This window comes from Tachyglossus aculeatus, chromosome 6 (assembly GCF_015852505.1).
Source record: "Tachyglossus aculeatus isolate mTacAcu1 chromosome 6, mTacAcu1.pri, whole genome shotgun sequence".
NCBI lineage: Eukaryota > Metazoa > Chordata > Mammalia > Monotremata > Tachyglossidae > Tachyglossus > Tachyglossus aculeatus.
The window spans coordinates 26,141,334-26,169,024 of NC_052071.1; the positions used below are offsets into that span (position 1 = coordinate 26,141,334).

General features: G+C 42.8%; 1 protein-coding gene across 1 annotated transcript in view; it reads left to right on the forward strand.

Annotated features, from left to right (window-relative positions):
* The window catches only part of AFF2 (AF4/FMR2 family member 2), a 361,545-nt gene that overhangs the window by 301,992 nt on the left and 31,862 nt on the right, over positions 1–27,691 (forward strand). The window contains exons 13-15 of the mRNA XM_038747704.1: positions 20,036–20,083; positions 22,421–22,583; positions 25,978–27,009. Of these exons, the coding sequence (XP_038603632.1) occupies positions 20,036–20,083; positions 22,421–22,583; positions 25,978–27,009 (1,243 nt within the window). The remainder of the gene's footprint in view (positions 1–20,035; positions 20,084–22,420; positions 22,584–25,977; positions 27,010–27,691) is intronic.

Sequence of the window (27,691 nt, forward strand, 5' to 3'; positions counted from 1 at the left end):
CAGGAAGGTCGGGGGAAGACAGGATTTGGGTGGGATGATTAGGAGTTCTGTTTTGGAAAAGTGAAGTTTGAGGCTTCAGCGGGACATCCAAGTAGAAATGTCCTGGAAGCAGGAGGAAATGCAAGACTGCAGAGAAGGAGAGAGATCAGGGCTGGAGTTGTACATTAGGGAATTATCTGCATAGAAATGGTAGTTGAAGCCATGGAAGAAATTGAATTCTCCAAGAGAGTGAGTATAGATAGAGAATAGGAGGGGACCCAGAACTCGGCCTAGAGGAACTCCCATGGTTAGGGAGTGGAGGACAAAAGAGGAGCCAGTGAAAGAGAAAATGAGTGGCTAGAGAGTAGTAATAATTATTATAGTATTTGTTAAGCACTTACTAAGTGCCAGGCACTGTACTAAGTGCTGGGGTGGATATAAGCAAATTGGGTTGGACACAGTCCCTGTCCCACGTGAAACTCACAGCCTCGATCCCCATTTTACAGATGAGATAACTGAGGCACAGAGAAAGAGACTTGCCCACTTAATAATTATTAAAAATAATAATGTTTCAAAGCAGAGCCCCAGAAAAGTAAAAATAGGGAAAACAGTGAAAATTGTACTGTGTATTTTCTACATTCTTAAATGAAGCACTGGAGCTTGAAGTTTATAGATCTCCTTGAACCAAACCCATACACGATTATATATTCTTAAACCGCAGTCTTTATGGCTTACAATAAGGCCTCCTTTATAATAACTGATATGAAAAAGGCAAGTCCCTAAATATCTGACTGCAGTTGCAAAAAGGATGGTATTAAGTGAATTTGATATCTGATTAAAAGGTCAAACTGATATGCTGAAAGAAGAGTTTACATGTTCTTTGCAATTGAATTAAGCCATGCATACAATATTAAATGACTTTAAAAAAACCCATCCGTAACCTATTTTAATTATGCTCACTCGCTAAGTAACTCCACAGCATCCTGTTTGAGAACCACTGTTCTCTGTTATGAGCATATCTGACTGGCTAGTCATTTTTTTAAAAATGAGACCCCCAAAACTATGTTGACCTGTTAGCTCTGATACATTTTCTGAATTCTTACAAAAATAAATGGAATCTATGTCTAATGGAACTGAAACACATCTGGCATACTGTTTATTGTAGCTGGCCCAGTCCCATGGTAAATGGAGCTCATTTTGAGTAGGCCCTGGGTCAGAGGCAGAAGAGACAAAAGTGAGGCACAGTGATTAGATGGCTTGAGGGGACTGAAGTCAGGGAAATGGGGTGAAGGGGAAGAAGAGAGTAGGTAAGTAGGAAAAAGAGAACTGATTTAGAGTCTCAAACACCAGTAGTCAGGATTTTTTTCCTTGTGCAGAGAGGAATGGGCAACCACTGGAGATTTTTGAGGAGCAGGGAGATGTTCACAGGACAGTTGTTTTTTTTTTGAAGAATGATCTGGGCAGCAACATGAAGCATGTACTGAAGAGGGGAGAAACAGGAAGCATAGCGGTCAGTGAGGAGGCCGATTAAAGTATGTGCATGCGTATTCCTCCTTGCAAGTGACCATACAGTAGTTACATAGGGATTCTATTATCATCTGTTTGTTTTTAATCTCCTGCCCACTGAGGCAGTGTTTCAGTAAGCATTGCTTCCTTGCTGGTGACCTGGCTGATGAAACAACTGTATTATTGATCATATTTTCTTGCCGTTTGATGTTGAGTATGGTTCATAGGTGACACTGGTAAAACAGCTCAAGAAGCTGAATGTCTTCTGTGGTAGTTCCTGGGCTCACAGCCATCAGCGCTTAGAACAGTGCTTTGCACATAGTAAGCGCTTAATAAATGCCATCATTATTATTTAGGAGGTTGGACTCTCTTATAGGTTTATAGACCTTCACTTTGGTGTTAAGTTGGATGATCCAGTGTCACCCGTCTGAATAGGGCTTGTTCACAGAAAGGAAGGGCAGAAGAAAACAGGGGAGCATAAATTCCGATGAGAATTATTTGTTATATGTCTTCAGTTTCTTACACGAAGACACTGACACATGAGGAAAATTCTCTGAAAACCAGTACTTTCGCATAGAATGAAGTTCCCCTTCTGTCCTTGTGGTTAATTTTCCTAGACAGATAGTGCTATTGAGGTGAATAGTGCCCCATCTACCCTCTCTTCTGCGGGGCTTTACAGAAATTCTTGTTGCAGCTGTTTTGTAAGCAGCACCATGATCTTGGGTTCCAGGTTTTCATGTGAAATTGGAATGGAGATAAGGGCCTCGAGCACACCCAAATCCCTGTGATCTGCCCTGGCCATGCAAATCAAAAGCTTGCCAGCGACTGAGTAGTTCATAATAATTGTGACATTTTCACTAAGAATGAAATAAAAGCAAATATCAAGGCCCCTGGCTGACAAAAGCAGATTCCAGTGAGAAATAGGAAAATAGCAACTTACTTCAGCAATAAAAAGAGTATATTTTATATTTCAGCTTTTCTTTTTGTAAAATTATGACTTTCTAGTAAATGACATCCCAGAAGATATTTATCAAAGCAGGGAAGCCCTAGAAAAGAGTACCTTGCATTCACTTTAATATTTCTCCTTTTCTTTTGACACTTTCTTGCCTAGAGATCTAATTCCATTAAATATGTACATTTTTTGGCTGGGAGTCCTCTTCATGTATCTTTCAGATAAAAATCTTAAAAGTACATAAGGTCTGTAGGGCAACTTTTTTTTTTCTTTAGTGCAAATGAGACACACAGTCAAATACTTTCTCTGAGGGTTTCCAAATTATTTATATTCCTGCAGAGCTTTATCTTGCTCTTTTTGTGATAATGATAAGGCAAAGTATGAGTCCAGTACACCTTCTGTGGAACACAGTCAAATAACATTAGTCGTATTTAATATCTGACATACAGGAACTTATTTTGGCTGATATCCATTTTCGTTGGATTTATTGGTCATCATGGCTATAATTTTGCATGATCTACAAGATAAATAGTAGCGGTATGAATTAGTAGGCATGGATAGTTGAACTAGGCCATTAATACATTTTTGAATGGGTATCACTTTGACTGTTCTTCATTAAGTACAGACTGTTTTAAGACCTTTTAGTGTGACGATCCAAGTGTTCACATACTGCTGATTATCATTCTTCCAATTTGGCCTTCTTCCTAGAGGTGACTTTTGCTTCCTAGCAAATATTTGTAGCTGAATATCCCATGAGATACCCCTTGTTCATTTTCAGCTAGTCTTCATCTTTTGGGCTTAGGCTTTCATATTTTTTGATAAGAACAAGCTAAAACGTAGAATACCCACTTTAAATGTAATAGTATCTATTAAGTGTGTTATTATGTGCAGAGCATTGTGTTAAGCACTGGGAAAAATGCAGAGATGGGGATTAGAATTAGATTAATATCTGTGATAACTTAAGGAGTATATCCCAACCACCATAAGTTCATGGTCCACAGAGGGATAAAAGGGAAAGCACAGTTCTTCATTTGGCCATTGAGAGCAAATGATGGCCAGTGCTTTTTTTCATGGTAAGTTTGGATTTTTCCTCTGTTCTTCCTCCCTGGGCCATCACTAAAGATAGTGGACATGAGGGAAAGGATCAAAAAGAAAACAAAAATGGTCATTAAATTTAAAGGAGAGTGAGCCCAATTACATTTTGTGTGGAAACAATACAACAGTGAGAAGGGTTTTCTGTCTTCTTACAGAAGTCCCCGCACGGGTCTTGTCAAGACAAAAGCTTCTCTAGAGCTTCAGATGTCCCCGTTCCATTGGATAATTGTGCCACCTCTTTGCTTCCTTTCACTACTTCTACCATCAGAAACAGCCTTAAGGCAGGGAAAATGGGAGGGGAGATTGAAGAGGAGAGAAGTGCTAAGTATGTTGCTTCTGCAAAATTGTCAGGGAAAGGATAGCCAGAGCAGAAATGATACTGTTCTGGCTTCAAAAGGGTAAGCAGGTGTCTTAGGAGTCCCAAATGAGCTGTGTACAAGCTTGTACAAACAACCTCAGAATCATGCCTGTTTGTTATTCACACAAACAGAGTTTAAACCATCTGAATTCCACCGTTCCCAGAATTCAGATGGTGCACAATGGTCTGTAATGAGCAGCACCTGTGCTTACCTCAATTACCGTACAGTTCTGAGCAGCGACGGAAGGGGCTCGCTAGATTTTTTTTCAATAAAAGATTTAGTTATGTCTGTCATAATTGGATTCAAAAGCTCAAAATTTCATTTTGCAACTTGTTCATAAAATTTATATGAAAACGCCTGGCATTTATTCAAAAGAAATATTCTGTGAAAAAGAAATTGCAAACAGCCAACTGCTGGTAACTAAGCAGCCAAATTATAGTCCAAGCACTTGGCAAATACACCATCTTTTTATTATTTCAGTAATTGAATTTCTGTTAAAGCGGGGAGCATAATTTAGCATCAAGAATTTATTTATAATACAATAGTGTTTCGGCAATAAATGCATTATTATTGTCACTTTTAATGGAGTCTTATGTATTCCCTCCGAGACTATGTGGCAGAATCTGAGACAGCCACTGCATCAGTGTTGTTTGTAGACAATTGAATTAATTGGAGACAGGGTCATTAACTCGACCTGAATACCTCTGATTGCCTCTGTAAATAAGGTTAGAGAGCAAATGGCTAATCTTTGCTGTCATTATAGATTCTTTTTACATTTTCACACGGCCTTGTATATTAAGATCATTTTGTTAAGCAGGGTTTCAGCCTGTCCCGTTATTTACAGTATTGTCTTGCATGGCACACAACTATAATTGTATCCAACATATTACATTTCTCATCACTATAGGAAATGTAGTGCTAGAAAAGGATCTAGGTTGAATCACAATTCATAAAAACCATCAGACCAATAAATGAATCAACCACATTGAATATATTGGAGTATTAGAGAAAGTAAACTCATGAAAGCAGAAGTGGATTTTCCTCTCTGCTTACAAATATGCTCTTATATATTTGGGGGCTATATTTGAAATAAGACGTGTCCCAGGAAATTTCAGTCATTTCAGAAAAAGTGAAGCAAAAAAGCGAAACTACCAAAATATCTTCCGTCTTTTGACCTGCTTCTGTTTAACTTCGAAACAACAACAGTATTAGTACACAAACATCCCTTATGCGAATTTATTACTTCTTCCACTCTTTAATAGAATTCACTTTAGACAGATAGGGAATATAGATGTTTAGTATAGTCCGGTCACTATTTACTTTTCTATCTTTTCAGTTCATTGAGTACTCTATCCATGTTGAGCCTGGATGGAAGAGTTTATGCTTAGGAACGGAAATGTAGTTTCACAAAGGAAGCTGCACTCTCACTCTCTCAGACGATCCCTTTATTGTCACCTCTATGCACTCAGATTCACTTGCAGGCGCACGAATAGCCTCAGTTGACAGTGCATGTGAAGTCTTTTCAGTTTTTTGATCCTGTTGTCTGTCTTTCCCACTGACAAGTAAACCTGGCTGGCCTCAGAGCGGTATCCCACTTTGAAATACCCTCATTATTAATTAATCAGTCGTATTATTGAGCGCTTACTGTTTGCAGAGCACTGAACTGAGCGCTTGGGAGTACAATATAGCAGACACATTCTGTATCCACAGTGAACTTACAGTCTGGTTTCAGGCAATCTAGCAGCAGGTTAGGGGTGAGGAAAGGGAACAACAGGGCAGGGTGCGAAGTGTATGCCATCAGCTTTTTTTTTATGGTGTTTGTTAATTGCTTAGTATCTGCCAGGCACTATACTAAGCACTGTGATAAAAGCTAATCAGGTTGGGACACAGTCCATGTCCTACATGGGGCTCACAGTCAATCCCCATCTTACAAAAATGAGGTAACTGAGGCAGAGACTTTAAGTGATTTGCCCAAGGCCACACAGCAGACAAGTGGGAGAGCCAGCATTAGAACCCAGATCCTCCTGGCTCCCAGGCCTATGTTTTATCCACTAAGACATGCTGCTTCTCTTGAGGCTAATGTGGAGGTTGGTTCATAGATGCTCATATCACAGGCTTGCTCCTTTATGTTTATGAGCTCAAGCTAGGATTTCCCAGCAAATCTGCTAAAGGGAGACCTGAAATGCAAGTTGCAATTCCCTTTCCTTTAAATTGAAAACAAGGGAACTGCCACAGTGGCTGCTAGCAGCAGTCAGGATCTACTCAGATCTTCTAATTTTTTTCTTTATCCTGGTATTGTTTATGTAGGGATAAGTAATATTGATTCAATTGAAAAAATAGGGGGAATAAATGAAGATTGGGCTTTAAAAGATTTTCTTGCAGATGTTTTAGTAGATAAGAAAAATATCCAATTTTACCTTTTCCCAATTTCTCGGACTGGCAGAATGACCTACCTGGGCCTTATCCCAAACAAAAAGAGAAACCGTAGGACTGGAATAAGAGGCAATTATCCACTAAAGCTTCACTGGAGTTTGAGAGATTGACACCTTCTGAGTAGATGTGTGAAAAGCACATTTGCACCTTACTAAAGGCATGGCTATCAAGTTGAAAAACAATAAGAAGTTTGTGAGCAAGTACTTTCCTAGTTGTGGTCCTTCGAGAAATAAATGTCAAGAAGTTTAGCCACTTTTGAAGTCCAAGTGTGAGTATGGATGTCATGCATAGCATTCGGTAGGCTTCGTTGATGTAGAAGATGTATAATTGTGAGTTTCTTTTGATATAGCAGTAGGGAAGTATGTTGTAATTTGGAAAACAAAATATTGACAGAGTCCGAAGAGTCCAAATATAAGTCACCTGATCCTGAGGCAAGATTGGACTTTTGGTTCATTTTTTAAAAATTATTTGGCTTTCAGAGTTGCCAAAACTAGTCATACCTTCAGTATTACAAGCCCATGACTCACAGTTTTCCCTGCTCTTTGAGAGGTGATTGGGTTTTTCCAAATATTTCTAGGTCCAACTATAACTGGCTCAGTCTTCATTTTTAACATGGAGACAGGCATTCCTGTTTGAATTGATCTAGATTGAAATGTATTCAAGACTGAGGTTGCTTTACTTTCATGTGTGGGAAGAAATGTTTTATAAAGCTGCTACCTGTTATTGGGGTGTCCTTCTAAAGCAAGCATGATTAGTCTTTTCCACTTGAAGTCAAAGGTGAATGGCGCTTAGGATCAAACTAGCTTCCCATAGGCATAAAAATGGGGTCTTTACTTCCTGTAATTGCACGTGGTCTCCTTTAATATAGTGTTCATGAGAAAGGAGACTACTAACTGACGGCAAGATATTTTAGTCAGATAAGGTGCAGGGATTAAAGGTTCTGCATTTCCTTTGCAGTCATGCAAAATAACAGGCCTAGAAAATTCTGTTTAAAATATCTGAGCCTTTTGACTTAAAGGACTTTCATGGAGAAGATTTAAGATGTCAGGTTTAAAACATGACATTGATAGTTTTAGGCAAAGAATGGGAGTGAATTCTTGTAGTAGCTGTCATTTTTTTCCTAACCGTTTATTAATAGTCTTTTGTGATTTATTGTAAATGTTGGGGAGGATTTCCAGCCCCATTTATCATGGGGAGAAACACCTTCTTATTCTTAATGTGTATGTGTGTCATAATTAGCAACAGACATGGACTGTAAGGTGTTCTACCTTTCCTGTAAATCCTTCCAACTGGTTTTAATCCCAAATTGATTGAATATTCTTTTCTCCCATCAAGCAATTAATTATGCCATTGGAAAAATCATCAACCAGAGAGGTAGTTAATATTAGGCAAAATGTAGACAGCAGGCTGATTGACATATCAGTGTAATAGGGAGAGAGAATTTAGCTTTCTGCTCAAATCAAAATTGTCATTTTAATTAAAAGAGGGTCTGTTTCTGCAACCACTACCTCTTGTTATAGGACTTGTTGTTTGTATTCATACATGTGTGCTCATTTCCTGACCTCCAGACTCATTGAGAGTGCTCTAAAAATGAAATATATTTCATCAGAATGAATTATGCTTTCCCCAAGTCACAGTGTTTCAGAGACCGTTTAATATTGCTCCAGTAAACATTGCTGAGAGTCAAAAATGGCTTAGGCTTTTGACACGTTCTGGACTGTGTGCCTGACCAGGAGGATTTGATTTAAGGTAGACACGGTTTTGCGAAGCTTGCCAAGTTGAGGAAGAAGTGAAGAACTTGGGGGCTACCGGCCCTGGCTGTGGAGGCTTGGGGCTCACAGTGACTCCTGCAGCCTGAAAAAAAGCAGCAGGGAACTCAGTGGGGGACAGGGGGTGGTGGGGGGTTATGGAAGAGCCAGACTAGTGTGTGGGCAGATGGATGTTAATAGAGAAGCAGCATGGCTCAGTGGAAAGAGCACGGGCTTGAGAGTCAGAGGTCATGGGTTCAAATCCCAGCTATGCCAATTGTCAGCTTTGTGACTTTGGGCAAGTCACTTCACTTCTCTGTGCCTCAGTTCCCTCATCTGTAAAATGGGGGTTAAGACTGTGACCCCCACGTGGGACAACCTGATCACCTTGTATCCTCCCCAGCGCTTAGAACTGTGCTTTGCACATAGTAACAAATGCCATCATCATTATCATGCTGGACAGCACTTGGCCTGCTAGGAAGCATGATGGGGCATGCCACTCTTGCACATGGGTGACCACTGATGATGCTACCATCCAGTAGACCGAGAGAAGCCTGTCATGTCACATACGTTATCCTGGGAACACAGTGTAATGTGACGAAGTCATGGGTGGCAATTTACTGAAGAACTTGGTTTGCATAATCCTTGAGCATTTCCCCAGGGGGATCCCAGAACCCATCCACGTAGCCCAGAGCTTTTGCATTCCTCTCCCAGGGCAGGGTTAAGTCTGGTGCAACTTCCGAGCTATGGTGGAGAGCAAAGTGACGCCAAGAGTAAAAATGGGATACAAAATTGCATCTGGTACCACGGTGGAACTGGACTGGGCACAGGCCAGCTGCAAATCCAAATCGTGTCATCTCTAGCTAGCATCAAACCTGAGGACTGGCCATCCTACCTGTACACATGCCAGAGGTGGTATCCCAATCCACCTGCACTCTTCCCCCACCTCCCTGATCTGTCATACAAATTGGGGAGGCAGCATGGAATAGTGGATAGAGCATGGGCCTCGAAGTCAGAAGGTCATGGATTCTAATCCCGGCTCTGCCACTTGTCTGCTGTGTGACCCTAAGTCACTTAATGTCTGTATGACTCAGTTCCCTCGTCTGTAAAATGGGGATCGAGACTGTAAGTCCCACTTGAGACAGGGACTGTGTCTAATCCGATTGGCTTGTATCTACCCAAGCATTTAACAAATACCATAATTCTTCTTATTATTATTATTAACCAGTTAAGGCTCATTGGAGAAGATAAGAGGAGGAGGAGGAGGAGGACTTTAAATATGGGGTGGATGTACTTTCCATTTACGTGCATATTTACACCCAAACTCAGCACTTTTGTATACCTGTTTATTCAGTGTACATTATATTGTACTTGCATCTATCTTTCCTGTTAGAGTATAAGCTCCTTGTTGACAGGGTGCATAACATGGCTTAGTGGATAGTGCATGGGCCTGGGAATCAGAAGGAGCTGAGTTTTAATCCTGGCTCTGCCACGTGTCTGCTGTGTGACCCTGGGCAAGTCACCTAACTTCTCTGTCCTGTAAAAAATGAGGATTAATAATAGAAATAATTATTATGGTATTTGTTAAGTGCTTACTATGTGCCAAGCCCTGGGATAGATACAAGATAATCACGTTGTCCCACGTGGGGTTCACAGTCTTAATCCCCATTTTATTGGTGAGGTAACTGAGGCCCAGAGAAGTCAAGCGGCCTGCCCAAGGTCACACAGCAAGCAAGCGGCGGAGCTGGGATTTGAGCCCATGTCCTCTGACTCCCAAGCCCAGGGTTTTTCCACTAAGCCATGTTGCTTCTCACATGAAGAGTGTGAGCCCCATGTGGGATGGAACTGTGTCCAACCTGATTAACTGGTATCTGCCCCAGTGCTTAGAACAGTGCTTGGCACATAGTAAGCAGTTAACAAGTACCGTAATTATTATTATTACTATTGGTTTTGACCTCCCCAAGTGCATAGTGCAGTGCACTGCACCCAGTGGGCACTCAAAAAAGTACTATTACTGAACACAAAAGAGAACATCAAAAGCAAAGCCCACCTGCCCCTGCCTTTAAAGAGCTTATGCTCTAAGCTCTTAGAGAAGCAGCGTGGCTCAGTGGAAAGAGCACGGGCGTTGGAGTCAGAGGTCATGGGTTCGAGTCCCTGCTCCTCCACATGTCTGCTGTGTGACCTTGGGTAAGTCACTTAACTTCTCGGAGCCTCAGTTACCTCATCTCTAAAACGGGGATGATGACTGTAACCCCCACGTGGGACAACCTGATCACCTTGTATCCCCCACTCCAGCGCTTAGAACAGTGCTTTGCACATAGTAAGTGCTTAACAAATGCCGTCATTATTTATTATTAAGCTCCTAAAGACCCTTAGAGTCTAAAGGCATTTTCCCCTAGACATTCTGGGACTCTAGAAGCTCAGAAACCAGGGACTTAAGACCTTTGCTGAGTTCACAGGTAGGAAGCCTGGCAATCCAGTGCTTATTCCTCTCCCACTCTACTTGTCCCTGTTGGCTTGTTGTCCCTAACGTGAGGAGTGGGAAGAGATTCTCCTGATCTTTTATAGCTCCAAAATGTATCTCTCCTTTACATTAATTATTATATCCTATTTCAGACATGGAGATTCTCAATCTAGGCCCTGAAAGTGAAATTCTTATTATCTCCAGGAAAAAGAAGACATTTTCTTAGGCTCTGTAAATGCTTCAGTGCCCATGACCCAATGAAAGCCTGTCAGAAATTCTCCAAAGTCACTTCCTTTGAGAATAACAATATTTTTACCTTTTTTAAGAGAAATCATTACCTCAATGATTCAGGAAAAAGGGTTTTTTTCCCCCTGAAAAGTGTACTTATTTAATGATACCCTTTAAAATTAAAAGTCCCTTATTATGCTGATTAGAATGCCACAGAATAGGAAATACCGTCGTCTACTCATGCCCCATAAAGGCTTAGAGGAGTTGGTATTGTTTAGCCGCAATGAAAGAAATCTAAGTAGTGACCTAACAGCTTCATGAGAACTTCCATGAGGTTTCTCACCAGTTATTCTCCCTGTCCACTGAGGAAGGAACAAGAGAAATCAGGTGTAATTTAAATTGCTGGTACTTGAGAGTTTCTTGGTGATCAGGTAGACAAAACAGTGGAATCAATCAGTTATATTTATTAAGCACTTACTGTGTGTGCTGTACTATGCTCTTGGGAGAGTACAATATAATGGAGTTGGTAATAATAATAATAATAATGGCATTTGTTAAGCAATGCAATGCCCAGTGAATTTACAGTCTATAGGATGAATTCTGAAGATCCCAGGAGACTGTTCAAGAAAGGGTAGACAACCAACTGTTGATCTTAGATCGTTCAGCCGTCCTCCAGACTGGCGGCAGGAGGTTGGGTGGGTTCAACTCTTGAGTTCCTTGGTAACTATACCATTTTTTATTCTGTGATTAGTTACTCACTGATCCAAGCTACTTACAACAATTCTTTAAGGGCATGCTAGAAAGAAAAGGCTTGAGCAGATAAGGTCCTGGCCCTAGCATCTAAAACAGGCCTCTGAGATTCACCAGATAATATATTAAGCCTGAGGGGAGCAGACAATACTGATAAGAAAACTGACCATAGATAGGCATCTGGAAAGACATGTGGTCAGATAAAGAAGTCTAAAGGGGCTGCACAAATAATGTGCATCAGTCTGAGCATAATGGACAACTCGAAAGAAGATATCAAACTGACACTAGCAGAAAGGCACAGACTTATGCTAAGCTACTATATATCATTTCTACCCCTAGGAATATGGTGCTAAAACTTACTTGAATCTTGTATCCTTAGAGATAATTCAGGTGCCTGAACCTGAGCTTTAATTTATACAATGTAATTTGTCACAGACCAACAGTGGCTCATGAAAGGGTTCAGGAAGAGTAATAGCAGTAGAGTTCAAGTCACCACACTACCCGTGTACATAGACTGTCCCACCTAGGATTTGTGGCTAGTGTAATTATTTATTGGAAAGCTTTGACCTTGTTATGGATTCTTGGCAGCATTTCTGTTCATTATTCATTAATTCATTCATTCAGTCGTATTTATTGAGCACTTACTGTGTGCACAGCACTGTGCTAAGCGCTTGGGAAGTACAAGCTGGCAAGATAGAGAGATAGTCCCTACCCAACAACGGGCTCACAGTCTAGAAGGGGGAGACAGACAACAAAACAAAACATATTAACAAAATAAAATAAATAGAATAGTAAATATGTACAAGTAAAATAGAGTAATAAATCTGTACAAACATATATACAGGTGCTGTGGGGAGGGGAAGGAGGTAGGGTGGGGGGATGGGGAGGGGGAGAGGAAGGAGGGGGCTCAGTCTGGGAAGGCCTCCTGGAGGAGGTGAGCTCTCAGTAGGGCTTTGAAGGAAGGAAGCTTGGCGGATGTGTGGAGGGAGGGCATTCCAGGCCAGGGGGATGACGTGGGCCAGGGTCAATGGCGGGATAGGTGAGAACGAGGCACAGTGAGGAGATTAGCTGCAGAGGAGCGGAGGGTGCCGGGCTGGGCTGTAGAAGGAAAGAAGGGAGGTGAGGTAGGAGGGGGCGAGGTGATGGACAGCCTTGAAGCCCAGGGTGAGGAGTTTCTGCCTGATGCGTTGGTTGACTGGTAGCCACTGGAGATTTTTGTGGAGGGGAGTAACATGCCCAGAGCGTTTCTGCACAAAGATGATCCGGGCAGCAATGCAAGCTGTCGATCATTTCTGCCATGACATGAGTTAGCACTGTCATTCATTTTATTTCTTTCATCTTTACTATCATGTTGGTTACTTTTTAAAGCCAACAGGGCCAAAGTGTCATATGTAATGTCAGTAACAAAAAATTCATCTCTCAGATGTGTTCTAAATAGTCTTTGATTAAAAGAGATTCCTTTTAAAGCAAGAAGCAGGGTGACTTCTCACCCCAAGCATATTGTAAATCATTTCTTCCCTCTAAATGAGCCAAATTCATGTTTACATTATCATATGCGAGACTGATACAAGCAGATTTACCACCACATCCTGAATAGCATATTAGATATGTCTACTGCCTTGTTTGAAGTTTGCCAAAGTCATCATAAATGTTGTCTTATTTAGGGCTGTCTTTATGTTACAGACAATGAGCTGTCATGTGTGTGAGTGTGGATAAAAAGACCAGTATATAATTGACAGTTCTTCCCACTCTGCACATGTAGAGTTCATGGTTGTGATGCAAGGCAGATGACTGTTTTCTAGAACCCTTCCCCTGCCACTTGTGAGAGGCAGTGATTTTCTCATTTAGGAAGCCTAAATTCCCAGGAAATTGGGTGACTGATGCTTTGGCATGTGAACTACCAATATTAGCCCTCCTTCCTGTGTAGGAGTTAAGATTGGGTTGGAGTTGGGTGGAGGGGAATAGGAAATTCTACTGTCAATAGAGAATGTGCTTGAGTTTCGTTTTCAGTAGATGAGTTTGTGGAGCCATCCATGGTCTGTCTCTTATTGCCCATGTGGCCAGAAGCCCTCTGGGTGGCCTGACTGACCTGTGTTCTTGGCTGCAGCCTTGGTTTGGTTAGAATATCACCGGGTTATCTACACGCTGTGAGGCTGCGTGACATTCGTGTAGGGCATATAAAGCTTTGCAGGTTCTGTTACATCCCAAACCCAGTGGAATTCAGCATCTAAAAACTTATGTGATTTAAAGCACCCATCATCTGGAGAGTTGGAAAAAAACTGGAGAAGCAGCATGGCCAAGTGGAAGTAATAATAATTGTCTTACTTGTTAAGTGCTCACTATGCACCAGGCACTGTACTAAGCGCTGATATGAATACCAGGAAATTGGGTTGGATACAGTCCCTATCCTACATGCGGCTCACCGTTTTAATCCCCATTTTACAGATGAGGGAACCGAGGCACAGAGAAGTGAAGCAACGTGCCCAAGATAACACAGCAGACAAGTGGCAGAGTGGGATTAGAACCCAAGTCCTTCTGACTCCCAAACCCATGCTCTATTTACTAGGCCATGTTGCTTCTCTAAGAGTACGGGCCTGAGAGTCAGAGGATCTGGGTTCTAATCCTGGCTCTACCATGTCCACCATGTGACTTGGGGCAAACCACTTAAATTCTCCGTGCCTCAGTTCCCTCACCTGTAAAATGGGGATTAAGACTGTGAGTCCCATATGGGCTGTGGATTTTGTCCAACCTGACTGTCCTGTATATACTCCAGAGTTTAGTACAGTGCCCGACACATAGTAAATGCTTAACAAATGTCATACAGAGAGAATTGGGGGATCCTCATAGAGTAAGTTTGGCTCAATTTGCAGGTGAACTAGAAAGACGACGCTCATCTAACTAAAATGCCTCCAATTAATCCCCACCTCCCTGGTAATTGCTGAAGGTGACTGATGGGATGAATTTATTTTTGCACTTTGCTACTTTTGTTCCCACTGAATGTAGACCTTGTCTTCCCATTGTAATGAAAGCTCCTCAAGGACGAGGTTGGATCCTTCTACTGCTTTTTTATACTCCCTCGTGTCCAGCTTGTACAGTGTTCTGCTCACAGTAGTCGCTCAGAAAATACTAATGCTGAAACAAGGTTCAGCTACAGTCACCAGTGGGACTTTCAGAGATTTCTTTACCAAATGTGATCCAGTTTCCAGGCGTAGCAGTTAACTTCAGATATTTCTGTCTTCAGCACAAGGCTAGCTGCAAATTAATCTGGATCTCAATCTTTCTTTTTTAAGGTTAGAAGTAGTCACAGCCAGAGCTGGTCAGCTGCTGAGGCAGTTTGGGGTTGTCAGCTTGGGTCAGTTGAATTATTTCCAGGTGAACAACTGTATATGAGGAGAAAAAGACCTTGGTAAAAAACCCTTTGAACATTTTGCCCTCGAGTGAAGTTAGATTTACTGTCAGAGAGTGAATAACATTCCACAGCCAACTCTCAATTATTTGGGCAAATTGGGGACAGGGGATAGCAGGATAAATGAAATCCACAGATAATCCCAAAACCTCATTTTGGCCTCATTTAGTTCCAGCCCGCTCACCTACAGAGCCTTTACCACCATGCTGTCAAAGTAACAACATTTGACAGATTTGTGTTTATATCCTGCATGCCCTCTGGAAGAGATGTATGAAATGGAAAAGTGAAATGCCCAAAAATCAGGGATGTGGAAAGAAGAGGGAGAGCAAAATAAGATGCTGATAACCTACACCCCGGAAGATTGATCAGGAGTTGATTGGACTAATAAAAAGTCTCTGGCTAAATCACTTTGAAGGATTATTTTTTAAAGTACATAAATATGAGGTAAATTTAGGAGAAATGGATAATTTCTGTAGGGATATGCAAATATCCTAAATAATTAATTGTTTTAGTTATCGTTAGACCCAAATTATCTGCTGTGCTCTTTATTTGGAAACCATCTATTCCTATGTTGTTTAAGAAATCAGTTGGTGTGTGTGTGTGTGTGTGTGTGTATTTATATGATGATGATAATAATAATAATAATAATAATAATGGCATTTATTAAGTGCTTACTGTGTGCAAAGCACTGTTCTAAGCACTGGGGAGGTTACAAGGTGATCAGGTTGTCCCATGGGGGCCTCAAAGTCTTAATCCCTATTTTACAGATGAGGTAACTGAGGCACAGAGAAGTTGAGTGATTTGCCCAAAGTCACACAGCTGACAATTTGCAGATCCGGGATTTGAACCCATGATATGGCATTTTGATTAATTGAGGGTCTTCTGTGAGAGGATGCCTTAATGTTAAAACAAACTGTTTCCTAGCCAAGTAAATCCCCAATTCATAAATTGGTCAGGAGCTGCTTTGCTATAGTCAGGTATTTGCAAATTCATATTGTAATATGAATAAAAAGCAAATGGTGAACAGAAAAAAATCATATTTTTCAAAGGTTTGATAACAAATATTGGTATACAAGTTACTTGACTTCATTGTGAAATACAATGGGATTTTTCTTTTTTAGAGGATTGGCTAGGACTTCATTTACTCTCCATGAGGGAAAATGGTGCAGGAAAATGCATCCCATTTAAAAAGTATGTTGATCGTTGTGAAGCACAGGGTCACACCTTGCATCCCTTCAGAGGGTCCAGTGCCTTGTGAAAATGTATTAGAGGGAGCAATATGCCGCTGACGTGCTTGTTGAAACCTGCATCTCAACATTTTCCACAGCAAAGTAGGTACCCACTCTTGGAATTTTCCATTTTTATGCCCTCCCAGCTTGAATGAGCGGAGTGGTCAATGTATCATCCCTGCTTACCTCCTGAAAAGGGGAATTTGCAGGTGAAGTAGGATATTTGTGAAATGCAGCACTCAATTACCTAAATTCTGTTCAACATAATTAGCAAGACTGAACGTAATTAGCGAAAAGTTTGAGCAGATGTCTCTGAAGTTGCTGCAGATCTTTTTGTCCTCTGAGAAGTTTTCATTTCATTTGGGCAAAGCCATAAAGAGACTTTTTATACTTAAAGAGTATGCAGTTGATGATTTAATATACTGAATGTAAATTATTTTTAGCATCACACAAAATCTTTGTTGTAACTACTAGTGTTAGTCTTGAAAATAGTTTATTATAAGCTAAGAGTAAATGATATGCAGAAAATAATTTAATAACAGTCTCTCGAATAAAGAATGTATGAACTGCACATTAGTCCTTCACTGTCCTAGTCAAAATCAAGTACCGACTAGGATAACTTCATTCGGAACCATATTTTAATATATATTTGGAAAACCCATTAGTGACTTGTGAAAATAAATGTCGCAGAAGGGGGAATTTACTAATGTAAACCTACTAACTCATCTCAGTAAACGATGGAAAACGAAAGACTGTGACGTTGTGGGACCCGTACTATAATAATTTTATTGACTGTTTAACAGAAGATTTTATTCAGTGATCTATCCATAAGCCAGTTGTCAGATACCAGGGTCTGCCTTCCATAAATTTTGATGATGATCTCTCCCCGCAAAAGGGTAATGGGAAGGAGATATTCTTCCTTCTGTTCTCACAGGTTCCTACCTCTGAATCATCTGGCCAATGGACTGGGCCACTCTAGGGTGATGGGAAGGAATCATTTCTGACCTTAACAGACTTGAGCTCAATGTATTCGAATAAAGGCACAGTACTTTTATGTATAAATGAGGGGAAAGGCAAACAGTACCTTTGAAAACACGTATTTCAATTTTGACACTGCATCTTTTTTGATTTAGCTAAGAAATCATTTTAGATTCCAAAATGAAAGATAAATGTCTTTAAGAAAACACCGGATGAGCTGTCTGTTCCCCCACTCCCTTCTGCATCACCCTTGTACTTGGATTTACATCCCTTATTCACGCCCCCCCCCAAAGCACTTAAGTACGTATCTGTAATGTATTTGTTTATATTAATGTCTGTCTCCCTCTCTAGACTATAAGCTCAATGTGGGCAGGGAATGTGTCCGCCAACTCTGTTGTACTCTCTCATGTGTTTAATACAGTGCTCTGCAATCAGTAAGCGCTCAATAAATACAATTGATTGATTCTTTTCCAGGTAAGAGCTAAACCATTCAGGAATATTTTGTTCAAAACAGCCTATGTTGGCAACGAAATGAAAAAATGTATAGAAGACCTAGGTTGTCATGTATTTTCTCATCCAATTTGACCCTGCCCTCACTCCCCCTTCTGTGCTATTGGCTGCCTTACCTACCTAATATATGTTATACAGGCCTATAGAAATTCCATATGGGGGCCTGGACCCTTGTGGAATCATACTGAGATTCTCTCTGTGCAAAGAATTCAGTGTTAATAGAACAGCAGGCCAAAGAAAATTGAAATGAATGTGGAGTTGATAGAGATGAATCGTGGCATTTATTGAGCACTTACCCTGTGCAAAGCACTTGAGAGAGTAAAGCACAACAGAGTTGGTGGACATGTTCCCCTGCCCACAACATGGTAAATTTGCTACTCTCTGATAGATCCTACTAGTGATTAATAGGTCCTGCCTCATCCCTCAGCTTCCTGCGCAGCCTGAAACCTCCTGATCAGGATTGTAGGCCTCAGTCTTCTGTTTCTGGACAAACCAGGAACATTCACGCGCCTTCGGTCTCCATAGTCCTGGAGATAACTTCATCACTATCCTCAAGTGTTTAATCACCATTGTGGGAAATCATTAATTAGGCTTCACATACACTTGGTACGTCTACGGACGTATCACTGGGGCCAAAAGGAAATCTACGTTTTTCATTAATACCTATGAAATCAGAGCAATTTTTTAGAGCTTCGCGCTCATGGGATCTTTCACTTATTCGAATAGTCCACAGTCATCTCCTTCCATACACGGCCAGGGAGTTGATTTGGGCCTGAGCACATAGCACTTTGAAATGAGCTTTCACTGGGGAAAAGAAAATACTTACCTAGAAGATTAAAGAGGAAGTCTTTAGGGATGGAAGCAATACTTAATGGAAAGGCTCTCTACACCCTCATAGTGACTGATGAAGGGGCATGGCAGACTTTAAAGAGATTGCATTCCTTTCTGAGCAGCGGGTGAATGATGGCTTTCTGCTGAGCTAGTAGAGCAATAATGTTGGAGAAGAATAGGCTTATGTGAAAAGGGGATGTATATAAACTAGCTCAGGTTGAAGGGAGGAATGAAAGCCTCATGCTTCTCTTCTCCCAGGGTCCAGGTCAACTTCTTAGATGACCGCACCTTGGGGTTCCTTTTGGATCGGTGGAAAGAAGAGGGAGAGGAAAAACGTTTAAAGCCTCTGGGGTAACCACTTCTGGGAAATTAGAGTTCAACTCAGAAAGGAGCAGACAAGGAGGGAATGGCATTTATACAAACACGGTGTCCGAATGGCAGGAGAGGTTGATAGAGGGCGAGATGGCCCGATGTATTAAGGAGAAGTATGGCTTATCAATAAAAGCCAAGTAGCAAATGGTGTCAATTTTCCAACACTTGGTTTTGTCAGCTTTAATTTAAAATCAATAGTCAGGGACCATCCTTACACCCACCCCCTTTGATCAGACTTCTTGTCTAAGAGTTTTCAAAGCTTCTAATGGTAAGTGCTTGCATGGTTCACAAAGTAGATTGCCCAGGCTGGTGGATGTGAAACTTGAAACAAGATGGCAATGGGAAATGATTAGATGCTTTTGATGGAAGTTGAAAAATAGGCACAATTGCGAATGAGATTACCGTAAGAAATATGGAGCGGAGTTCAGCAATCAGGAAGAACTTTGCCAGTCTTAAGGACAACCTCATTGAGTCTTTGACATGGAATGAAAAATTTGTGAGCTGTTTTGCAGGAAGCCTTAGCTGGAAACTTTTTACTGTTGGTTGGGATTTTTGGTCTTGCATCGATCCGCACCAGCCGAGTAACAAAATCAAAACAATGAATCTCTTGTGGGGCCCCAGGCGGGCTTTCCACGGATATGTGGTTTTTACATTACCAGTTCAAAAAATATGTAAGTTTAAAAACTCATGTGCTCCAATATCCCCACAAGGTAAATTTCCCTAATGGGGTGAATCGTAGGTGGTGGACTGAGTCTATATTTGTAATATACCTATATGTTGCCAACTTGTACTTCCCAAGCGCTTAGTACAGTGCTCTGCACACAGTAAGTGCTCAATAAATACGATTAATGATGATGTACCAAATACCAACAGGTGCATGATTATGCTAAACGCCATCAAGAAGCATGGGAAGCAGTGTGGTCTAGTGGAAAGAGCTCGAATCAGGGGATCTGGGTTCTAATCCTAGCTCTGCCACTTGCCTCCTATGTGACATCAGGCAAGCCACTTAACTTCTCTGTGCCTCGGTTTCCTCATCTGTTAAATGGGGATTCAATATGTGGTCTTCCTCCTACTTAAACTGTGAGCCCTGTTGGGGACAGAGACTGCGCCCGACCTGATTATCTTGTGTCTGCCGCAGCGCTCAATGTAGTGTTCAGCTCAAAGCACTTACCAGTTTCCACCATTCTTATTTCAGTACTAAAGACACCTCCTGGGAGCAGCTGAGAGAAGACGAGAGAGAGAAGTAAGGAGTACATTATGGGAAGAGACAATGGAGAAGGGGGCATGGGAGATATCAGGGAGGAGAAACAGAGATAGAAATAAAGGAGTCATACAGACACCTGGACACACATGCACACCCTCAATCAATCAATCGCATTTATTGAGCGCTTACTGTGTGCAGAGCACTGTACTAAGCGCTTGGGAAGTACTGACATCTCACAGAGGCATCCTTGGCACAAAGCAGACAAAAGCAGCTGAGGCAACAGGAGAAAGAAACTGAATCAGAGACCGCAGACTATGTCGGGACGACAATTTGGCCGGACCCAAAGAGGACACCATGGAAGATTAGTGGATTTAGTGGTGGAGCAGCAATGGTAGCAGTGGCAGGGTTCGCTTACCTTTTCCTGTTGCTGCCACCATGCCCAGTTGCCAGTCATTTCCTGGCCTAAATCCCATGCCAGTCCCTATGGGATCCTCTGCACATGGATTTCCGGCTAGCCAGTAGCAACAGCATTGGCATTCACAGCTGCCTCCAGTCTTTGCTTACATTTTCCTGCCACTAAAAGCTACCCCAGCCCCCTCTCAGCCTTGGACATTTCTGTGGGTCAGTCAGATGTGTGGGTGTGTCTGTGCGTTGGCCTTAACGCCCCTTGTAGAATTAATGGTATTTGTGGAGCACCCACTGGATCCAATTCATTGTTCTAAGTAGTTGGGAAATACATCGTGGCCAGGAAATGCGTCTGCTTATTGTTATATTATATGCTTCCAAGTGCATGGTATAGTGCTCTGCACACAGTAAGCACTCAACAAATAACAGCACTTAAAACAGTGCTCAGTGCCTAGAACAGCACTCAGCACATAGTAAGCGCTTTACAAATACCGTCATTATTATTATGATTGAATGAATACAAAATGAGCAAGTGTACCCATTCCTTGCCCACAAGGAGCTAAAACTCCAATCAGTGGTATTCCTTGAGCGCTTAGTGTGCAGAGTTGGGTTCCAGTCCCAGCTCTGCCACTTGTCTGCTGTGTGACCTTGGGGAAGTCACTTCACTTCCCTGTGCCTCATCTGTAAAATGGAGATTAAGACTGTGAGCCCCATGTGTACAACCTGAGTAGCTTGTATCTACCCCGGTGCTTAGAACAGTGCTTGACACATAATAAGTGCATAGCAAATGCCATCATTATTATATAATATATACATATATATTATATAATTATATATTATAGAGAAGGGGCATGGCCTAGTGGAAAAGCACAGGCTTGGGAGTCAGAGGTCCTGGGTTCTAATCCTGACTCTGCCACCTGTCTGCTGTGTGACTTTGGGCAAGTAACTTCCCTTCTCTGTGCCGCAGTTACCTCATCTGTAAAATGGGGATTAAGACTAAGCCCCCCATGGGACAAACTGATTACCTGTATCTTCCCTAGTGCTTGGCACAGAGTAAGCACCTAACAAATATCATCATTATCATTACTATTATTGCTGCTATTATACGTATACAAAACTGCAGAATCCAAGGGAGTGCTATTTATTGGCATTTTCATAGTCCCTCTTTGACAAGTCCAATTCTAGAAGAGACGGAGCGTGTTACTGAATGGAAGAGCAGGAAAACGGAATCAAGAGGGTAGAGAGGGGAGGTTCGTTGAAACAAAAACAAATAATTAAGTGCCATGCAGGCCACTTTGCTCCCTGTGGTTCCTCCTGCTCACTCTATCTTGCCTTTGTACTCTTAGACGGAGAATTCTAGAGTTCAATTCCAGCCACTTTGCCTTTTCTCTTCTGCAGCTCCAATCTGGGGCATCAACAGAAGCTCCAGATTGGAATTTGTTTGTAACCGATAATGATGATCAACAACTTAAGTAACATTGTTGATTGAGAAAGGAGTAAATATGCAGGGGGTTGAAGAAGCCTTATACCTGCTTTTGCTGTGGCATTAGAGAAGCAGCGTGGCTCAGTGGAAAGAGCCCGGGCTTGGGAGTCAGAGGTCATGGGTTCGAATTCCAGCTCCCCCATGTGTCTGCTGTGTGACCTTGGGCAAGTCACTTAACCTCTCTGAGCCTTAGTTCCCTCATCTGTAAAATGGGGATTGACTGTGAGCCCCACGTGGGACAATGTGATCACCTTGTAACCCCCCAGCGCTTAGAACAGTGCTTTGCACATAGTAAGCACTTAACAAATGCCATTATTATTATTATTATTATTATTGGACTTTTCTGAGGCCAGCTGTATGATCTCCAGGCAGGATCTATGTCACCTAGACAATGGAAACCCAACAAGCTGAGCCACTCTAGTTATTGCTGCAGCCCACACTTTATTCTGGAGAATTACAAAGAACATTGTTTCCTTCTTGTTTTTCAGTGGTCTTCCTTTGCCAACAGCGCACAACGCAACGTTAGTGCATTCCAGCGGGGGATCGGGAAGTTCCAGTGAATCTGAGAGTAGCTCTGAGTCTGATTCTGACAGTGAAAGCAGCTCCAGTGACAGTGAGTGCAACGAGGAGTCTCGCAGCGCGACCCCAGAGGTAAAGTGAAATTCAGTCCTCTTCCCACCCAACTCGGGCCTCCAGCATCAGCAATCAGTCAATCAGTCGGATTTATTGAGCACTTACTGTGTGCAGGGCACTGTACTGAGCGCTTGGTGAGAAGCAGCGTGGCTCAGTGGAAAGAGCCCGGGCTTGGCAGTCAGCGGTCGTGGGTTCAAATAATAATAATAATGATGGCACCCCAGCTTGTCAGCTGTGTAGCTTTGGCCAAGTCACGTCACTTCTCTGTGCCTCAGTTCCCTCATCTGTAAAATGAGGATGAAGACTGTGAGCCCCAACCTGATCACCTTGTATCTTCCCAGCATCCAGAACAGTACTTGGCACATAGTAAGCGCTTACCAAATGCCATCATTATTGTTATTATTGGGGGAGCACAGTACAACAGAGTTGGTAGGCATGTTCCCTGCCCACGAGGAACTTGTTCATTTTTGTCTTGTCTTATAATAATGATGGTATTTGTTAAGCGCTTACTATGTGCCAAGCACTGTTCTAAGCTCTGGGGAGGTTACAAGGTGATCCGGTTGTCCCACGGGGGACTCAAAGCTTTAATCCCCATTTTACAGATGAGGTAACTGAGGCACAGAAGTGATTTGCCCAAAGTCGACCTATGCCGTCGAGTTGTCTGTGACCCATAGAGACTCCACAGAACACCCACCTCCATCTGCAGTCGTTCTGGTACTGGATCCATAGAGTTTTCTTGGTCAAAATACAGAAGTGGTTTACCATTGCCTTCTGGGCAGTTAACTTGAGTCTCCTCCCTGGACTCTCTCCTGTGCCGTTACTGCCCAGCGCAGGAGAGTTTTGACTTGTAGCGGATTGCCTTCCACTCACTAGCCACTGCCCAACCCAGGAATGGAATGGGTATGCCGCGCCTTGACCCTCCCTCCCATAGCCAAGACTGGTAGACTACTGCAAACTCTCCAGGTGCGGTCCTGGGAGGGGAAGGAACTTGCAGTTTAGAGCAATTCAGTGACTTGTCTATTTGGTTGGAATCAGTCGAACACTCAATCATATTTATTCAGCACTTACTGTGTGCAGAGCATTGTACTAAGTGCTTGGGAGTGTCCAGTATAATAGAGTTGGTAGACGCTCCCTGCCCACAATGACTTTACTATCTAGAGGGGAAGACAGACAACATACATAAAATGAAATGAAAATGAATCGAAAGAGTGAGCACATACAGGAAGGAGTTCAGATAATAGAAAGGAGATGCAAAGAGAAAGGGAATGGAGCCGTCATAAAGAGGATGAGGTAAAGGATTATAGGCTGGAGAAGCAGCATGGCTCAGTGGAAAGATCATGGGCTATGGAGTCAGAGGTCATGGGTTCGAATCCCGGCTCCGCCACATGTCTGCTGTGTGACCTTGGGCAAGTCACTTAACTTCTCTGAGCCTCAGTTACCTCATCTGTAAAATGGGGATTAAGACTGTGAGCCCCACGTGGGACAACCTGATCATTTTGTACCCCCCCAGCGCTTAGAACAGTGCTTTGCACATAGTAAGTGCTTAACAAATGCCAACGTTATTATTATTATTGAGAGAAAGGTAAGCAAAGAGAGGGATATACCTGAGGAAAAGGGAGAAAGGGTCTGAAGGGGTAATGTTCTTGTTGAGGCCGAACTAAGGCAGGAAGGAAGAGAAGCGTAGAGCAGTAATATTTGTTGAGCACTTACTGCCTGAAAAGCAGTGTACTAAGCGCTTTCGGAAGTACAGTTTAATAGAGTTAATAGACACTTGAAGGCCACTGAGCTATTTTTGCAGCATGCTCCTGGATAGTAATAGAGTGTGTCTTTCTATGGCTGAGAGAGAAGGATAAGCTTTACTACCAGGGACTGCTCTTGTAGATCAGATTGGCAGGAGTCTGGTCTAGGAAGTGGAGATCTGTTGCATGACTTTAACAGCGAAATGGAATGCCTATGTGTTGGCACCTGAGCGTGGCCATATTCTAGACACAGGATTGTTTTGGAAGTCAAATCTTATCGTATTTATTGAGCGCTTATTGTGTGCAGAGCACTGTACTAAGCACTTGGGAGAGTACCATATAACAATAAGCAGACACATTCCTTGCCCAAACTAGTTTACAGTCTAGAGGTGGAGAAAGATGTTCATATAAATGAATAAATTACAGTAAAAGTAAAAATAGGTATTATGTTTTCTGTGACTTAAAGCATCACAGATGTGGCCCTCACAAGTAGGCTTTGACACATGTAATTTGACACAGTGAAATTGCATGACCCACCCCTCTCCCCCCACCCAAAAAAAAACTTTGCAGATGGGTCTCAGTTTAAGGCAGCCTTTGGGTCCTCTAATGAATCTTCTCCACAAATAATTTGGTCACTGAAGAGATGACAGCACAGTTGAATAGAGAGTGATCCACAAAGACAGCATTCTGATCCTGGCAATCTGTGATGCTGTGGTATTATAACGTGGTCAAACTGCCGGTGGTCTTCTCACTCTGGAGTTCAAGCTACCTTGCCGGGGCCAGGGGCCAGGGCGTAACCCTACTGGATACCTGTTTGATGGTATAAAATGCTAAGAGAATCTGGATTGAAATCTATTAGTAGTGTTGGTTTCTCTCAAAGGGCATGTCTGTACTTCCAAAGGTATTTGATGTTGCAATGAAAACCGGCCAGTATTCCAACCACTTGAACTCTGTCTCTTGTTCAAGTAAAGGTGGGGGACAAGCTGATTGGTGAGTGGTGAAACTGCAGATCCCAGGGCACACTTATCCCAGGGAAAGCAAGAAATGGGAAGCAGTGTGGCCTAGTGGAAAGAGCACAGGCCTGGAAGCCAGAGAACCTAAGTTCCAGCCCTGGCTCCGCCACTTGTCTACTGCCTTGGGCAAGTCACGTAGCTTCTCTGTGCCTCAGTTATCTCATCTGTAAAATGGGGATTAAAACTGTGAGCCCCATTTGGGCCATGGACTGTATCAAACTTGGATTATCTTGCATCAACACCAGGGTTTAGCACAGTGCCTGGCACACAGTAAGTGCAGGCCTCGTGGATAGAACCCAGGCCCGGGAGTCAGAGCACCTGGGTTTAATCCCGGTTCTGCCACTTGCCTGCTGTGTGACCTTAGGCAAGTCACTTCACTTCTCTGGGCCACAGTGACCTCATCTATAAAATGGGGATTAAACCGTGAGCCCCACGGGTACTGAGTCCAACCTAATTAGCTTGTATCTACCCCTGCGCTTAGAACAGTGTCTGGCACATAGTAAGCTTTTAATACCATTAAAAAAAATCCCGGGAAAAAAAATGAGGGTCTGGTCATCCTGCCCTACCTTCGAATTTGTCCAAGCCCCCGGCTAACACTGTGGTTTCTTCCTGAGCTCCGCCCCGCTTTAAGACTTTTGGATGTTGTTTTTCCACCTGCAGCCTGAACCTCCCTCAACCAACAAATGGCAGCTTGATAAATGGCTAAATAAAGTGAACCCCCAGAATAAGACAATTATCAGCAACCAAAATGAAACCCTCAGTGAAAGCAGTTCCCAACTTCCCAGCAACCAACAGGCTGAGGGCCAAGGTAAAGGGAAGCCCAACAGCAGCCTTCCCCAGGCTGATGCCAAGGACAGGGCACTCCTCAGCCCCGTCCGAGAGAAAGCCCGACCGCGAGTCACCCAGAAAACTCCAGAGGCCAAGACTTCCAAGCAAAAGTCGCCAGCTCACAATGAGCCGGCCTCCCAAAGGACTACAGGCAAAAAGCAGCCCAAAAAGGTAGAGAGGACTTCCAGCGTCGAAGATTACAACTGGCCCAAACCAAATAATACCAGCAGCACGCCCAAAGAGAAAGATATCCCTGAGCCACCGGAGCAGCCGAAGGTCCGGACGAAAGCAGCCGTGGGGAAAACAGCCCCCAGGAAAGAACCGAGGACTAGCATAGCCCTGGCTCCGGAGAAGAAGAAGTACAGAGGCCCAAGCAAAATTGTCCCCAAATCCCGTGAATTTATTGAGACGGATTCGTCGACTTCTGATTCCAATACCGACCAAGAAGAGATCGTACAGGTTAAAATGTTGCCTACTTGCCCCAGTTCGACCGGTACCGTTAAATCTAAGGAGTCGAGTAGCAACGTCCTCAGTGTAAGTAGCTTAACAAGCAGCAGCAGCAACAGCAGCAACACGTCAATAGATCAGACCAGCAACGACTTGGAAGAGCCACTCTTTTCACCCATTCCCATTGTACAAAATGAACTCCTCTCCCCTCTTCGGGAATACGAAGAGCTCAAATCCCTCTGGGTGAAGATAGACCTTAGTTTACTTTCCAGGATTCCTGGACAAGAGCCATTCGAGGCCGCGTCCCTAAAGACCGAGCCCAAAGAGGGCAGCATAAAGCACAGACGAGCGTCCCGGGACTCGCCCCCACCTCCACCCGCTGAAAAGTCTTCCACTAAATCCAAGAGGAAACACAAGGTAAGTCATCTGGCTGCCTCCACCCCCAAACTGGTGCATTGGCTCTTTAGGTTATCCTGCCCAGGGTCTCGTTGCCATTGGGGTCGGTAGGAGTGGTGGGGGGTGGAATGACCCCAAACGTGGTCAAGCAGGGCCTTGCCTCTGAAACCGAGTGGGCTGTGGAGTTCCTTGTGGTGAAAGAGGCCCCAGATGTCCTGAAGCGGTAGCCTACAGGATCCCTCCCAGCGAGAACAGAATTGATCTGACTCTTCAGCTCTGCCAGGAAGTCAGTGCTTGAGCTAAATTTAGCTTGCTTCTTTCATCTTTTCAACATCTCTCATTTTGCCCACGCAAGAATAATTTGGAACAGGGAATACGAAGCTTTCGATATAGAGGCTAACTCAGGTTACATGGGAAATGAATACCAGCATCACGGAACAGCATTGTGAGATGGCTTTTAATTTTAACCTCCAGTTCTTTACTTGAGAAGATTTAACCAAAGTGGGCAAGAGTGAGGCGAGGGAGATGGTGAAAGTCTTTAGACTTTTTCTGTAATTAATTTCAGTACCCATGTCCCTAATCAGGGGTCTATATCACGGTTCAGCACTAGGTATGTGGGCGGATCTCCTGATAAGGACGATTGATCAGATAATTTACCCATCTAACAGACATCTTTCACCACGGCTGCCATCCGAAACATCAC